The following is a 14,466-nucleotide window of genomic DNA, read 5'->3' as shown; positions in this document are numbered from 1 at the left end:
CATATCCGGCCCCAGCCGGTTATCAAAAAGTACTGTCCGGTGCACCCCTAGTGTCAAATAATAAAAAGTATGAAATCATTATGAAATCATTATTAGAAGTGCCAGTTGTTTGATAAATTTATATCTAAGTATCTTTTACTGTCTTAAAGATCTCAAGTAGTGCTTTATCTTCAACTTCTATTGCAGATCACTGATTTGCTCCAGGATATCAAGTCAGGCTGGAACACGGCAGAACTTCTAACAACTAGTGAGTCCAGAGCTCTTCCTTCTAAACTCCCAGACAAATATTTTGTTCAAGTCAAGAAACTCTGTGATGTAAGGCTTGGGATTTTATTTTCTTGCATCTTGTTTTATTCCTAACAAAACAGGTTGTAGCATGTTATTTAATACTGTTAACAATGTAATGGCCTAATTGGATATTAGGAATTGTAGGGTTTTGAAGAAGGCTTCTTCTTCTACATTTTATTATGTTGGAATGTCCCAGATCAGAGATGAACTGTTTAGTGGCTTCCAGATCAGGAAACAGTTTTTTTTTTCTAAAGAGTTGTTTTGGAGCCAGTATCTTATTTGGGCCTATCGGGCTTTTTTCATGAGTTCTAATTTTCAGCTTCTGGAACATGTGTTTACTCATTCCATCTTGCCCTGTGAGGATTTTTTTTTTCTAATTTGCTTTTATTAAAGCCCATCTTTCATGCTTACAGCATGCTCATTGGTCCAATCCAATGGAGGCAAGGGGTACCTGGGAGAAGGTTTCCATGCTGCCTTAAGGCACTCAGTAAACACAACTCTGCTTGAGTTGGGGTTCAAACGTGACCCTCCTTGTTTAGGTAGCCAAGCCGTAGCAAAGCAGTTTTGGCCTCTCAGCTCTAGCTCCACATGTTTATGGACTGTATATTTCATGTGTGTTCTTTGACAAGTTTTGTAATGAGTAATTGCATTGTTTATGCTTCTTAGTAGTATATACTGACTTTCAGCTAAATAGTTCAAGAATTGAAAAGAATTGAAAGTAGTACATTTCCTTTCAAATAGTAAATCTGAATCTTAAAGACTAGTGATTGACATTAGTGAAATGCCAACTATAATTGGACAACTGTAAAGTAACATGAGCCAGATTGGCTGAATGGTAGACTGTGTATGCAAAACTAAAACTATACAAATTTATTACAGTACGTAGGTTTTTAAAATTGCTTGGCATTTCTCAGAAATTCCAGCCAGCATTTAATTTCTATTGGTCATTATTTTGGCCAGATAATCTTGATGTAAGCCTACTGCTTTTTTTTTTTAAAGAAATGAATCATCTATACTTCATTTTCTTGATAGATAACGTTATTGTAGGTTATTTATTTATCATTTAGGATGATGAAAATCTCAGCAGTAAAAAACGTGGCAGGCCCGCACTTATGCTGCTTTATGAGTTGCTAATCAACCCTGTGTCAGATATTCTTGACAAACTGGAAGTAGGCAGCCATCTTGTCATAATACCAGACAAGCAATTAAAGTGGTGTCCCTTTGGTGCCTTGACAGATCATGAGAACAAGTCTTTGTCTGACAGGTAATCCAAGTCAGTCTATTCAAAATAGAATGTCATCATAATATGTTAAAATACTATTGAAATGATGTGTGATGTGTAAGCAAAGGCAAAATGAGAAGCAAACCAAAACTTGATTTTATTAAAATGATCATAGAAAAGTACCATTTCAGACCTTGCAATCTATGGGGGGGGGGGAGCAGATAATATAAACCTCAGTTGATTCTATCGCTGATGACTAATGAGGGTATCATGTGGCCAGCACAATGACCAACTGCCTTTACTTCCCAGCTCATGTCAGGTATCCATTAGAGTTGGATGAACTAAGGGTCATCCTAAAAAAGTCTAACATTTCAGTCTTCACTTGGATATGAACACTATACCCTTTGGTTCAGAAGCCAAACATTTAACCACTCAACCACCATTCCTTATCATCATAATGACAGTTTGTTGTATATAAGAAAACATTTGATAAGAATGCTGCTGCACATTTTGAATTCATTTTTAATTGCATTCATTCAACACATTTTCCAAGTATATTCATTGCTTCAGTGGGAAGCGTGGTCTTGAGGCTAAGTGCACTTGAACTTGGCTTGTCTTGGCTACCTAGAAGGGGGGCTGGAGGTTCGACACCCGACTCTGGCAGAGTTGCGTTTACTGAGCGCCTAAAGGCAGCACGGAAAACCAACTCCTAGATACCCCATCCCCCCCACTGGTCCACAAATGAGATTGGACCAATCCAAAGCGCTCTTTGCAGGCTATAAGCATGAAAGTAGCGCTATATAAAAGCTATAATATTCATTGCTCTCTGGTCCATTGTTGCAATAGTCCAAAGTGCATACCACTTGACCAGACAACCAATGCAATGCATTTTTAAAAATATGGAATTATGTACTTTTCCAAAAGATTGAACTCAATACATTTTTAAAGCGCTGTATTTGAAAAATTTCAAAAAGGTCCCAAAACTTGAATAGGATATGCTTATTGCATGATAGTATTTATTATTGCATTGGTCTGGGTTAAATTCATTCAGTTACATTTTTGTTTTAATTCTTGTTGGTTTTATTTTCATTTATGTTACAATAGTGAGATGTTGACAGTGGATTAATATTTGAACAGGTTTCACGTCAGTTATGTCCCTTGCCTAATGCTGTTAGACAGAGTTGTCCAGAATGAGTTGAGCTCGCTAAGTCTTCAGGATGAGCTAGAGACGCAGCGTAGATTGGCACGTCTCGGTGGAGTTGTGAAATACTGCATGGAGAGCTCTGGAGAAACTCTGAGTCAATACGACACTTCTACCGAGGAAAGTGAAGGTGAAAAAGCAGGATATTATTTTTTTTTAAAGTTTGATGCTGAATATTAATGTTTCTAATGTACAATATTAATTTAGTTCTAACAAATACATATGTCAGGGGGAGGTATGGCAAGAATGAATGCTACTTTGATATTTTGGTAGGATTGTTATATCCCCTTGTTGTGAATGTGTATAGTATTGCATGTGTTGTGGACTGAGTGATTAAGTCTTCGTTGAATGTGCGAGAGAGTGTGTTAAGCTAGTAAGGTCTTGCTCCCGGTCCAGGAAGGGTGGACGCTTGCTTTATGTATTTATATATTTCATTGAATAATATTTGAGAGTCCATGTCATTGTGTGATTTATTGAATATTATAGTTATTCATAGTTATTATCAGGAGTTAAAGTTTATTTAGTAATAAGTCATATCTGGAGTTGAAGAGTCTCAAGTAGTAACTGTATGTATTTGTGATACCTCTAGTGAGCCAAGACAAAGTCAACACAAGCACAGAAATTGAACCCTGACAACATATTCTAATAAAAATGTGCTTTAACAAATTTTTTCAAAGTACTTTTTTTCTTGCGGAATAATAAAAAGTACATCACAAATGTGAATAGCAAGACATGACTGACATGAATAGCAAGACATGACTGACATGAATAGCAAGACATGACTAACATGAATAGCAAGACATGACTGACATGAATAGCAAGACATGACTGACATGAATAGCAAGACATGACTGACATGAATAGCAAGATATGACTGACATGAATAGCAAGACATGACTGACATGAATAGCAAGACATGACTGACATGAATATCAAGACATGACTAACATGAATATCAAGACATGACTAACATGAATAGCAAGACATGACTGACATGAATAGCAAGATATGACTGACATGAATAGCAAGACATGACTGACATGAATAGCAAGACATGTCTTATGTTAATACCTACTAGAAACTAATATTTTGAACTTAGAAAATCTTTTACTCTGTAATAAGGCTTGTCTTTGAGCCAGAAGTTTAATGAGGAATGCAGTATTTCCCATGGCTAAGCAGCCCCAGCTGTGACCTACATATTTTGCACAATTTTACTCAGTAGTCAAGAACTTTCTTGTTTTTAAAAAAAGCTGATCACATCTTTAGGTTGCTGACATAAATTGGATGAAAAAAATGCTAAGCTAATTTTTTTAAATGTATTTTTTTTCCATATTCTTTTATCTAATTTATCTGGCTCAAGTTTGTTTTGGTTTTTTGTATCAGCTGAGACGAAAATAAATCTAAGAGAAGTATCAAACCCAAGACTTCTAGCCCACAGGCCACAGAGCTCAGCTGGTCTCAAGCTGACCTCCAAATCCGACAGCAATCAAATTTCTCTTCCTGGCCACACCTCCAAGAAAAGCGGAACAAATCAAAATAATTTTGATCCAAGTTTTGTTACGCTTCCAGGTAAAGGATGACAGTCAAGTCCATTTGTTTGTGCTGCTTGATGTCATTAAGTATTTAAATTAGGGGTACTTTCTAGGGGCATAATCATAATTATTGTAATATAAATGCATTAGTAATTTGGTTAAGGGTACATGTTATAATATAATATTACAGAAGTACAGTAATAAAAAGTCATTGTTAAGAGCCAAGGGAAGTTAACAAAGGTTTTAGTTTAAATTGATAAATTGTATGTTTTTTGTGACCCTTCAATAAATTTTTGTTAGAAAACTCAACTCCGTATATTGAATTTCCATACCTCAGTTGGCAGCGTTTATCAAGCCCTCTTTTTGGTTTGTTTGTAATGCTTTTTTTTAATTATTTTTTTTTATTTACATTTTCACGTTTAAATTATCTTTCAGCTGTGCACTCCTCAGATTCGCATATTAAAATTTGGATTAGGCAAACCATGAATAGAACATGATGAGATTAGGCTAGAAGTCTCTTTAGGAGTATTTACAAATTATCATCAGGGTTATTTGACTTGATCTTGTATGCGTGGTAAATATGTCTGCTTCAACTGACAATCAGTCTCTACAAAGCAGTGGTTCTCCCCACACTTTTGTATGGCTCTGAGACCTGGGCGCTCTATAGGAGGCATCTATGTTTCCCTAAACAATTTTACTGAAGGTGCCTTCTCTCCGTAATGGGCCTACACTGGCAGGACCACTTCACAAATAATCTGTAGTCTGGTTTGGACAGCATAGAAGCACTGACTACTGTCTGACAGCTGTGCTAGTCAGACATCTTGTTAATATGTCTGTCTCACTTGATAGTATTAAATGTTTATCTACACAGGACAAAAGATTTTAGCAGCACACACTTACACAACAAATGTTTATCTATACAGGAGAAAAGATGTTAGCTGTACACAATTACACAACAAATGTTTATCAACACAGGAGAAAAGATGCTAGCAGTACACACTTACACAACAAATGTTTATCTACACAGGACAAAAGATGCTAGCAGTGCACACTTACACAACAAATGTTTATCTACACAGGACAAAAGATGCTAGCATTACACACTTACACAACAAATGTTTATCTACACAGGACAAAAGTTGCTAGCAGTACACACTTACACAACAAATGTTTATCTACACAGGACAAAAGTTGCTAGCAGTACACACTTACACAACTCTGTGTTCTGATACCTGGACTCACACAGACATCATATCCTCAACACATGATGTCACATCCTATAAGCAGATCAGTGACCAGAGAAATGCATTGGTTTTTGGCTGTCCAAATGTTCATCCCTCGTAAGTTAAAATTTCATATAAAAAATAAAAACATTATTCATCACCTATTTTTACATGGTCTGAGTTTTATACATCATATCTTCTAGAGATTTTCATAGATGGCTGCCTGGTATACACTCTAGATGGTTGTCCCAATGATCCTGGGTTCAAACCCTGCCCAATGCCATTCCCCATCTTCCTGGGGGAGGTTTAACCAAATTTGTAATAGTCTTCAAATCTGAAGAAACATCAGAAACCTGTAAAATAAACAAAACAAAATGTTGGCTTTGTACTTGTTGGATGATTCTCCACTGGGAAATAGGGTGAATAGATCCTAGCTTATAGATACCACTAGGCCACCCAATATAGTTTATGCATGTAGAGAAGTTGTAAAGCTCAGCTCATCATTGTCTTTGGGATTTCCATGAATCAGCCAGCTCTCAGAAAATACCAATCAACTCTTGATCTGGTATCAGATTTAATCTACTTTTCATAGTGTCCAGAAACACTCCAATGCTTTTGTATTTCCATAAAGTTATTTACAATCACTAGTCATATGTTGGAAAAAATTCAACAAAAAATGCTTCCTCTTGAAATAATAATGGCTTAAAAAATGGTGGCAAACTGAAATTTTGTAATTAACATCAGTCTTTGTAAGAAACAAGCCATACATATTTAATTCTGCTAGAAATCTAAAATAGAAGCTTGTGACATTTTTTAGAATTAGACTTCACAACAAAGAATGGAAACCAAAGTCACATTTGGAAAAAGCAGACGCAGAGTTGTCATTGGTGGCTGGATGCCTGGGCACTGACAAGGTTGTGGGGGATAACTCTACCAGACATGAACTTTTGTCAAGATTGGAAACAGCAGAACTGGTTCATATAGGTAGGTCAATAATAACCATGACTTTAAAATATACCGGTACTTACTATATTCTACAACTATTATATTCTCTAGTTTTAGAACCAACTTATTGTAACTTTTAACACAGCATCAATTTTGTTTTAGTACAAATCAAATTGGCTAGCTCTAAAATTAATTAGTTCTCTTTTCAGGCTGCTATAGAGGGTTTAAGAATTTCTATGTGCACATTAGATTGTTGACAAAACAGACTAGATCCCTGTCACCATGTTTGACATTGGGCTCGTGCTTATGATTATATTTGTAAGATTCATCAGGATGGAGGACTGTGTGAGACACTTGTGCATCAAACATTCAGACATCGACTAAATGACACATCTTCATCTTATAAACTACAGCCATTACCTCAAAAAGAAGATGATTATGTCCTATGTGTCGTGCATCTAGTCATGCATGTTAACCAATGACTAAAATTCAGCCTAGTCATTGTTTTTCCTGGCTGGCTCAGGCAACCCATTTTCTGCTCTAATAGCACTAGGGAAGAAGGTCACAGCAGACACATTAAGTTTATTACAAATATACATATATATCCATAGAATGCATTGAATTACACCAATTCACATAGAAATATAATAACTTAAATCACAATTACTTGACTTTTCAAAATATTAACCCAATTATAGATTGACTACCTTATCTCCTCACTAGGCATTGACTTGTTTCTAATCGACTATGAACTTATCTTATACAGTTAGTTTTTGTAAGTCTGAAATAAAGGTAAAATTATCTTCTGTTATAACTTAGGTTGAAAACATTGCCAGCCCTTTTAATTTTATAATGACCTCTTGTTTATTATAGTAAGTCACAAATAGAAAGACTGCACATAAACTGAAGACTAAAGTAAACCTTCTACTAACTAAATTTATCAGTTAATAATAATAATAAGGCTTGTCTTTGAGTCCGAAGATCAGTGAGGAATGCAGTATTTCCCATGGCTGTGCAGCCCCAATTGTGACTTACATGTTTTGCCACACCCAAGGCAAGCATAACCATTGTCTGCAGGTGGTCGATTTAGATTTTCCTTTCGCCGTCTGCATCTGTCCTCGACCGTCGGAAACTATGGCGTTTTCCATCTCTCTGATGATTGTTTAAACAGCATAGATCATATCTAGATCTAGAGACTATAGAGATCTATCTAGTAAAGTCTAGGTCTAATAAAATACTTATCAGGTATTACTAAATACTAATTCATATACTGTGAAAAATGTTTCAGCTACTTGGGCTTGTCTTCAGGAAGGATGGCTGCTGGTTACTCCCGATGTTATCAAAGAGGACAGCGATGACTCATCACATCTTGTGACAGTCACAGATATTCTAAGCTTAAAGCTTAGAGCTAAGCTTGTGGTTTTATCAACGAGTGGCCTTTCTGCTGCCAGAACTGACCAGGAGTGTCCAATGAAATTGGCTAATGCTTTTCTCTCTGCTGGTAAATAAAAAACACACTCTTGTACTTCAAAATTTGTATTCATCTACTACAAAGAAAAGCTTATGAAACTGTTCTAATCCATTTACCCAAACCTGTGGAACAGTGCAATTATAGTTCTGTAATCTACATTTACCAGCTCTTAATAACAATGTTGACTGATTTATGCATATTTGCATTACTTAGTTTATGTTGATCTAAAGTCCTTGAACATGCCTAAAGAAAGTACATAGAATAGCAGAACAATTATGTACTTTTCCCAGCTAATGTCTGTGTGTTTAATTTAAATCTATCAGGCTAAGAAGTGTAAAGCTCAAGCTTGTGATGGAAGAACAATGTGGATCTTAGATTCTGATCCTAATATACTTGTAAATTTACTTCTGAATAACATGAACTGAAGGTCTCGGGTTCATTTCCCTGGATTTTTCATTTCAGGGTCTTTGGGCACCTCTGAGTCCACCTATCTCTAATGTTGGGGAAAAGAAAAGGCGGTTGGTCGTTGTGCTGGGCACATGACACCCTTGTTAACTGTAGGCCAAAGAAACAGATAACCTTTACATCATCTGCCCTTTAGATAACATGCATGCATAAATAGGCTCATAGCTGTTTACAAGTAAACAACACAATCATCATCATCAAACTCCATTAGAGTGAGGGCTTGAGAATCTCAAATCCTCTCTTGCAAAAGCTCTGGACAGAAACCCTGCTGTCTTGCATAGTGCATAAATGTCGCCATACAGGTCGAGAATTTTGGGTTTCCCAGACCTGTCGAGACGGAGATCAGCTAGTCTGGGGCAGTTAAACAGAATATGAGGCACGGTTTCCTCTTCTTCCCCGCAGCGGGGGCACAGTGAATCAAAATTTGGCCATAGCCGCGAGAAATATGAGCCAACAGGACAGTGGCCTGTCCTGCTCAGGCCTGGACAGTCTCCACCACGGGGAAGTGCGGTCAGGGCGCCTCATGCGCTCCCAGACTACACGGGCTTTTTGGGACTTGTCCCAGCACTCAAACCACTTTTCCATTTCTGTTTTTTGTATTATAGCCAGGGCTTGATGAAAGCTTGCGGCCTGTTCAGTGGGTGGAATTTGCCCTCCCTGGTGGGCCAAAGAGTCTGCAGTTGTGTTGCCAGTCACACCTATGTGACTCGGTACCCACTGCATTATTACAGGGGTGCCATAGCGTAAACAACACAATGACAATACTTGGACTTAATATGAAACTAAATGTATGTTTTTTTTTATTTCATTTATTACCTTTGTTTTTTGTCTTTAATGAAATCATGCCTTCAAAGTCCCTTCTATCTAAATGAACCAATCCTATGAACTAATAACTTTCAGATTTTTTTTCTATCCTATTATTTCCCCAGGAGCTACTAGTGTGCTGGTTTGTATGTGGCCAATAGCAGACGACATGCTTCACACATTTTTCTTCCATTTTTATTTTACTTTACAAAAATCTGCCTTTATATCTGAGGCTCTTAGTAATGGGGTCAAGGCCATCAGGGAACATAAAAGGTACTTTTGTTGAGGGGGAGGGACCTAGGAAGTGAAAGAAATGTGTTATGTTACTGTATGTGTTGAATGTGTTGAAGTTGATACATTGTTGGTTCTAAACTATGTTGAATGTGTAAATAAGGTAAAAATAATTGAACAAATGTACATTTACATCCATGGTTTTATTTATGTGTAGGAGGGGCCATGTGTGTCACTGGGCTGGGTTTAAATTGATTGGCAAAGACACAAAGATTAGTTTGAGTGAGATCAGACATGCGGAGCTTGATCAGTTGATTGACAGCTGTGAGAGACAGGTGGAGGAGGAGTCTGTTCAACCTGTCTTGAACCTACCTGAAGATGTCCCAACTGGTAGGTTATGCATAGATCTGACATTTGAAGAAAACCAAATGTCTTACGTTTGGTCATTCCTGGCCTTTAATCATTAGATTATAGAACTTTATTAATAAATTAATTTCCTGAAAAATTATAGGGATTTTAGTTTCCCTGCCAACCAACAATATTGAGCAGGCATTTTTTAATGTCACAAAGATTATGAATTAATAGTTTTACAAAGTCTTCAATAGGTACTTAGTACTTTATATGAAAAATAATTAATTAATAATTAATTAATTCATTTTTATTTCCAGTCCCAACAAAAGAAGAAAACATTGAGCTGTTACAGAGACAAGTCAAAAGTTTGTTACAAGATTGCTACAAGAGACCTCAAGTCATCCCCTGTCTTATTGATTTGGTGAGCTCTTCATTGTTTAAAGTTAGGAAACTTCAGTTTTATGCTTTTAACTATTACAATAAGTTTAAGTTGTTTTTTTTTAAATAAAAATATACAAATGGTACATATTTTCTTGGTACATAAGTATTTCTTTTACTTTAATGTTTAAAAGAAAAACTATTAATAAATTAAAAAAAATATTTATTGGAAAATAATTATTTATTCTAGCATTAGTTAAACTAAATGGCCCCTCAGTAATATGATTATATAGATTTTTATTTCAAGGCTTTTTTTTCCAAAGCTGTATATATTTTATCTGTAAGAGTTAAGCTTTCAGTCTAAAAAAAATAAATCAATAAAAAAATGTAATTGTTTATTTCAAGTACTATCTAAGGCAGACAACCATTGAGTGATTAGAATTATGTTTACAAAGCAAGAAAATAAATGGATGATTTGTTTTAATGTCAATGCCAAGTTTAACTTGTGCTCTAACTTACATTTGGTTGAAAAAAGTTGTTTTTTTTCATAAGAACTGTACTGTTCTACAATGTTATTCAATGCTTGATTTAGATGGATGCTGCACTGAAGAGGCTTCACACACCAGAGAACAACTCTCAGTTATGTGTACTGAACAATGAATTGGCTTCTGACACCAAGGCCCTGGAGTTACTCAAATGGTTAGGTTTTCACTTTCAGCCCAAGGGCACGCAACTCACTGAGCCTTATGTTGTCTTCCCCCACTGGAACACAGACAAGCTTTTAATACCAACCTATGATGTCTTGAGAGCAGCAAAAGGTGAGATACAGTTTTGAAATTAACCCACAAAGTCATGTTTTGAGATCCATCTGGGTAGCTCTGTATCCTTCCAGCCTTGCCACCAATTGGAGTTCATCTCAGGGTAGCTCTGTAATAAAAATGAAATTTGGGACCCCCCCCCCTTCCCACTTCACCTCCCACCCTTCCAAATGAGGAAATCCTTATCATGATCTTCATAGTGGTGGGGCCCAAGAAAAATTTCTGACGTCAAAAAAAAAAAAAAGCTAAGATTGTACTGCCATTTAATGAGGTCTACAGGGCTCTATAAGACCTTTCTACAGGGAACAGTACCAGGGAAAAGAAGCGTTGAGAAGACAATGTCAAAGAGTTGACAAGCCTGTCAATGAGAGAGAAGCTCTCCCTGGAAAAAAGACAGAGAGGAATGGAGAGAGATGGTAAACATATCATGTGTGGTGCCCCAACAAGCCAAAAGACTAAGGGACAAATGTGAAACAAATCCCAAACCCTAAAAATCAGGTGGTGTTTTTTATTACTTGAGGAGAGATAAGAGCAATATGCTACACAGTATTAAACTCTGATATTACAATGAGATGTTAAACTAAGATAATAATAAAATAATATAATAAAATACACTATTCTTTGATGTCATGCTTTAATGTCATTATGAGGACTCCTTTATGATACCATTATATGATTTTGTAGCTTTGAAAAACAGTTTATAATAAGATATCATGGTATGATGTCATTATAAAATGTTATAATAAGATATCGTGGTATGATGTCATACTAGGATGTCATTATTAAATGCCATCCCAAAATTTCATGCTATAATGTAATAAAAAAAAAGCCAATAATTATCCATTCTCTAAATGCTTACCAAAAAAATCTCATTAATGTCTGCTCAATTAGATGGCTGCCAGGTCCTGTGGTATTATCACACTGGACTGTCGTTTCGATGGTCCTAATGATGGGCCTTGCCTGTCTTCATCCTCTGCCATCCTGCTAGAGGTTTGGACTAGGATGTAATAATCATCAAACCTGAGGGAACATCCAAAACATATTAATCAAAACCTAGTAATATTTAAGTATTGCATAGGAAAAATGTCTTTGGACTTTTTGGTGACATAGTGTGTACATGGGATTGAATAGAAGTAACCTTTTTGTGAACATGGAGGAACATGTGTAGTTTATGAAGTTTATGTGTGTTAAAGATCTAGCAGTGATTGTGAGAATATTGTTTTGTTGATTTCAGAGTTATCTTCAAGTAGCAGCTGTGTTACTGCCCTTTGTGAAACTCTTCCTCTCTCACAAGACAACATTTCAAACTTGATAGATCTGGTTAGTAACTTGATGTTTATATAAAGCATTGACTTGGATTCCTAACATTACATATGTTAATAGGACAGAGTATTATATTATGTAACTACATTTGTATATGGAAGTGAAATACAATCAAATTTAGTATTTAAAAAAGGTTTCTAATCTAGACATTATTCTCAAATATTACTTAACAATTTTTGAAAATATTCAGCAATCTTGATGTTTAGGCTGGTCACCTCAAGTTGTCTTTGCACCTCATTTTCATGTGTTCTTATCCATCAATCTTATTAGAGAATCCTAACAATCACCATGTATTGTTCCATGTTATCCATCATTCTTTTTGAGGAATCTCAACAATCACCATGTATTGTGTATTGTTATCCATCATTCTTATTGAGGAATCCCAACAATCACCATGTGTTTGACTGATAAAGAATCAAGCTCCTATTTGTATTCAAATTAAATAATCAAAACCTCAAGCATTTGAACACAAATTCAAAGTGAAATTAACAACAGTATTTGCTCAGGGCTAAAATTTCGAGTGAAATTTTGTTAACATATAACTTTATAATTGTTTAATGAATCTCCTCTCCTAAGAGATTCATCTTTGTTTCATTTTGTGATATAAACAGAAAGTCTGCCAACAAAATCTATTACTGTATATAACTGTTGTGTATGAAACCAATTGTGTACACCTGTTTATAAACTATGTTTATGTTTTATATAAACAGCTCCACATTAAGTGATTTTTTTTTCTATTAAACAGCTGTGTATAACCAAACATGCTCCAGAAATACAACTGAAAGTGACAGACCTGACTGTCCAGCCACTATGGCACAACCCCAGAACTAAATCTCTGCTGACCTCTACTGGCTACCACCAGGTGGGGCTTCTCTTGACGTTTAACATGACGCCTGATCACAAGTAAGTCTTAGAGAATAGTAACATGAGTCATTCTTGAATGGTTCTGTGCTATTTACATTTTATATTTACCAGTAGAGTGCATGGTAAGATTCTTATCTTATCTTATATAATACAGAAGTTACTTCAAAAAAGAAGATGATTACATCCTACGCGTCATGCATTCAGTCATGCATATTAACCAATGACTTAAATTCACTGGTTTTCCTGGCTAGCTCAGGCAACTCATTCCATGCTCTAATAGCACTTGGGAAGAGGGAGTATTTGTACAAATTTGGGTGTAGAAGATGTCATGGAGAGTTGATAAAAGAACTGGGATACTCTGTGAAGCCAAAAGATGCTCTAAAGAGAATTAGGCAGAGTATTTTTTGATTGGTTGATTTTATTGAAGGATATCTTAACTTTTGAAAAAGATTTAGTTATAATTCTATTTATATATTCATTAATAAGAAAAAAAAACTTAGTCTTTCGTTTTCATGGCTGATTTAGTTTTAAACATTAGAATAGTAATAATTGTAAAAATAATAATAGTAAGCTTTTTATCTGAATGAAAATTTATTTGTGCATTTCTCAAGAATTCAATAGTTGTAAAAAAAAAAATATTGACACCTGAAATAGTGAGATTAGAGACTTCATTTTAGGATGGGATGTTTTAGTAAGCACATTACTTCATGAAAGTTACTGTTATAGTAAGCACATTATTTCATGAAAGTTATTGTTATAGTAAGCACATTATTTCATGAAAGTTATTTGTTTTCTTCCAGGGAACTGTTAGTGGCTATGTTACAAATCTTGTTAGCATTCAGTTGTTATAAAAGTCCAGTCCTACTATTCAAGTTGGATGTCAAATTGTTGGGGCGAAACAGTGAAATTAAAGTGAGTCTAACTAACTTTTCATATTTTTTGTTTGGCTAAAATGATGATAAATTAATTTTTAACATAAAATAAATTTTTCCTGCACTTACTGTATTTAACTTTATCATTTTCCTTTTGGGTCAAATGTTTGTTTTTATATATTTTGGATGTTCCTTCAGAATTTGAAGACAATAACCCTCCTGCAGGATGACCATTGAGACCATTGAACAACAGTCCACAGTTCATACCACATGACCATGCAGCCACCTAGCTGGGAGTGGTGGGGGGGGGGGGGGAGAGGGGTATGGCAACAAAATGTTGCAAGATTTAATGCCTGAAGTAATGCAATATACTTTTAGTTTCACTTCACTTCACTCCATGGCCATGTGGAATGCACTTGCAGGAGATTTGGGCCAGATTGTAAAATGTTCATTTCTGAAGAAACATCTGAAACTTTTG

General features: G+C 35.6%; 1 protein-coding gene across 1 annotated transcript in view; it reads left to right on the top strand.

Moving 5' to 3' along the window:
- The window catches only part of LOC106064618 (tetratricopeptide repeat protein 28-like), a 30,667-nt gene that overhangs the window by 12,502 nt on the left and 3,699 nt on the right, over positions 1-14,466 (top strand). Inside the window, exons 13-26 of the mRNA XM_056040535.1 lie at positions 187-315; positions 1,356-1,552; positions 2,648-2,841; positions 4,095-4,280; positions 5,427-5,583; positions 6,284-6,450; positions 7,700-7,912; positions 9,277-9,424; positions 9,600-9,772; positions 10,051-10,154; positions 10,704-10,929; positions 12,164-12,249; positions 12,998-13,155; positions 13,917-14,028. Of these exons, the coding sequence (XP_055896510.1) occupies positions 187-315; positions 1,356-1,552; positions 2,648-2,841; positions 4,095-4,280; positions 5,427-5,583; positions 6,284-6,450; positions 7,700-7,912; positions 9,277-9,424; positions 9,600-9,772; positions 10,051-10,154; positions 10,704-10,929; positions 12,164-12,249; positions 12,998-13,155; positions 13,917-14,028 (2,250 nt within the window). The remainder of the gene's footprint in view (positions 1-186; positions 316-1,355; positions 1,553-2,647; positions 2,842-4,094; positions 4,281-5,426; positions 5,584-6,283; positions 6,451-7,699; positions 7,913-9,276; positions 9,425-9,599; positions 9,773-10,050; positions 10,155-10,703; positions 10,930-12,163; positions 12,250-12,997; positions 13,156-13,916; positions 14,029-14,466) is intronic.

The sequence above is a fragment of the Biomphalaria glabrata genome, chromosome 9, assembly GCF_947242115.1.
Source record: "Biomphalaria glabrata chromosome 9, xgBioGlab47.1, whole genome shotgun sequence".
Lineage (NCBI taxonomy): Eukaryota > Metazoa > Mollusca > Gastropoda > Planorbidae > Biomphalaria > Biomphalaria glabrata.
The sequence above is the reverse complement of the archived record's forward strand: the minus strand, read 5'-3'. Positions and strand labels throughout refer to the sequence as shown.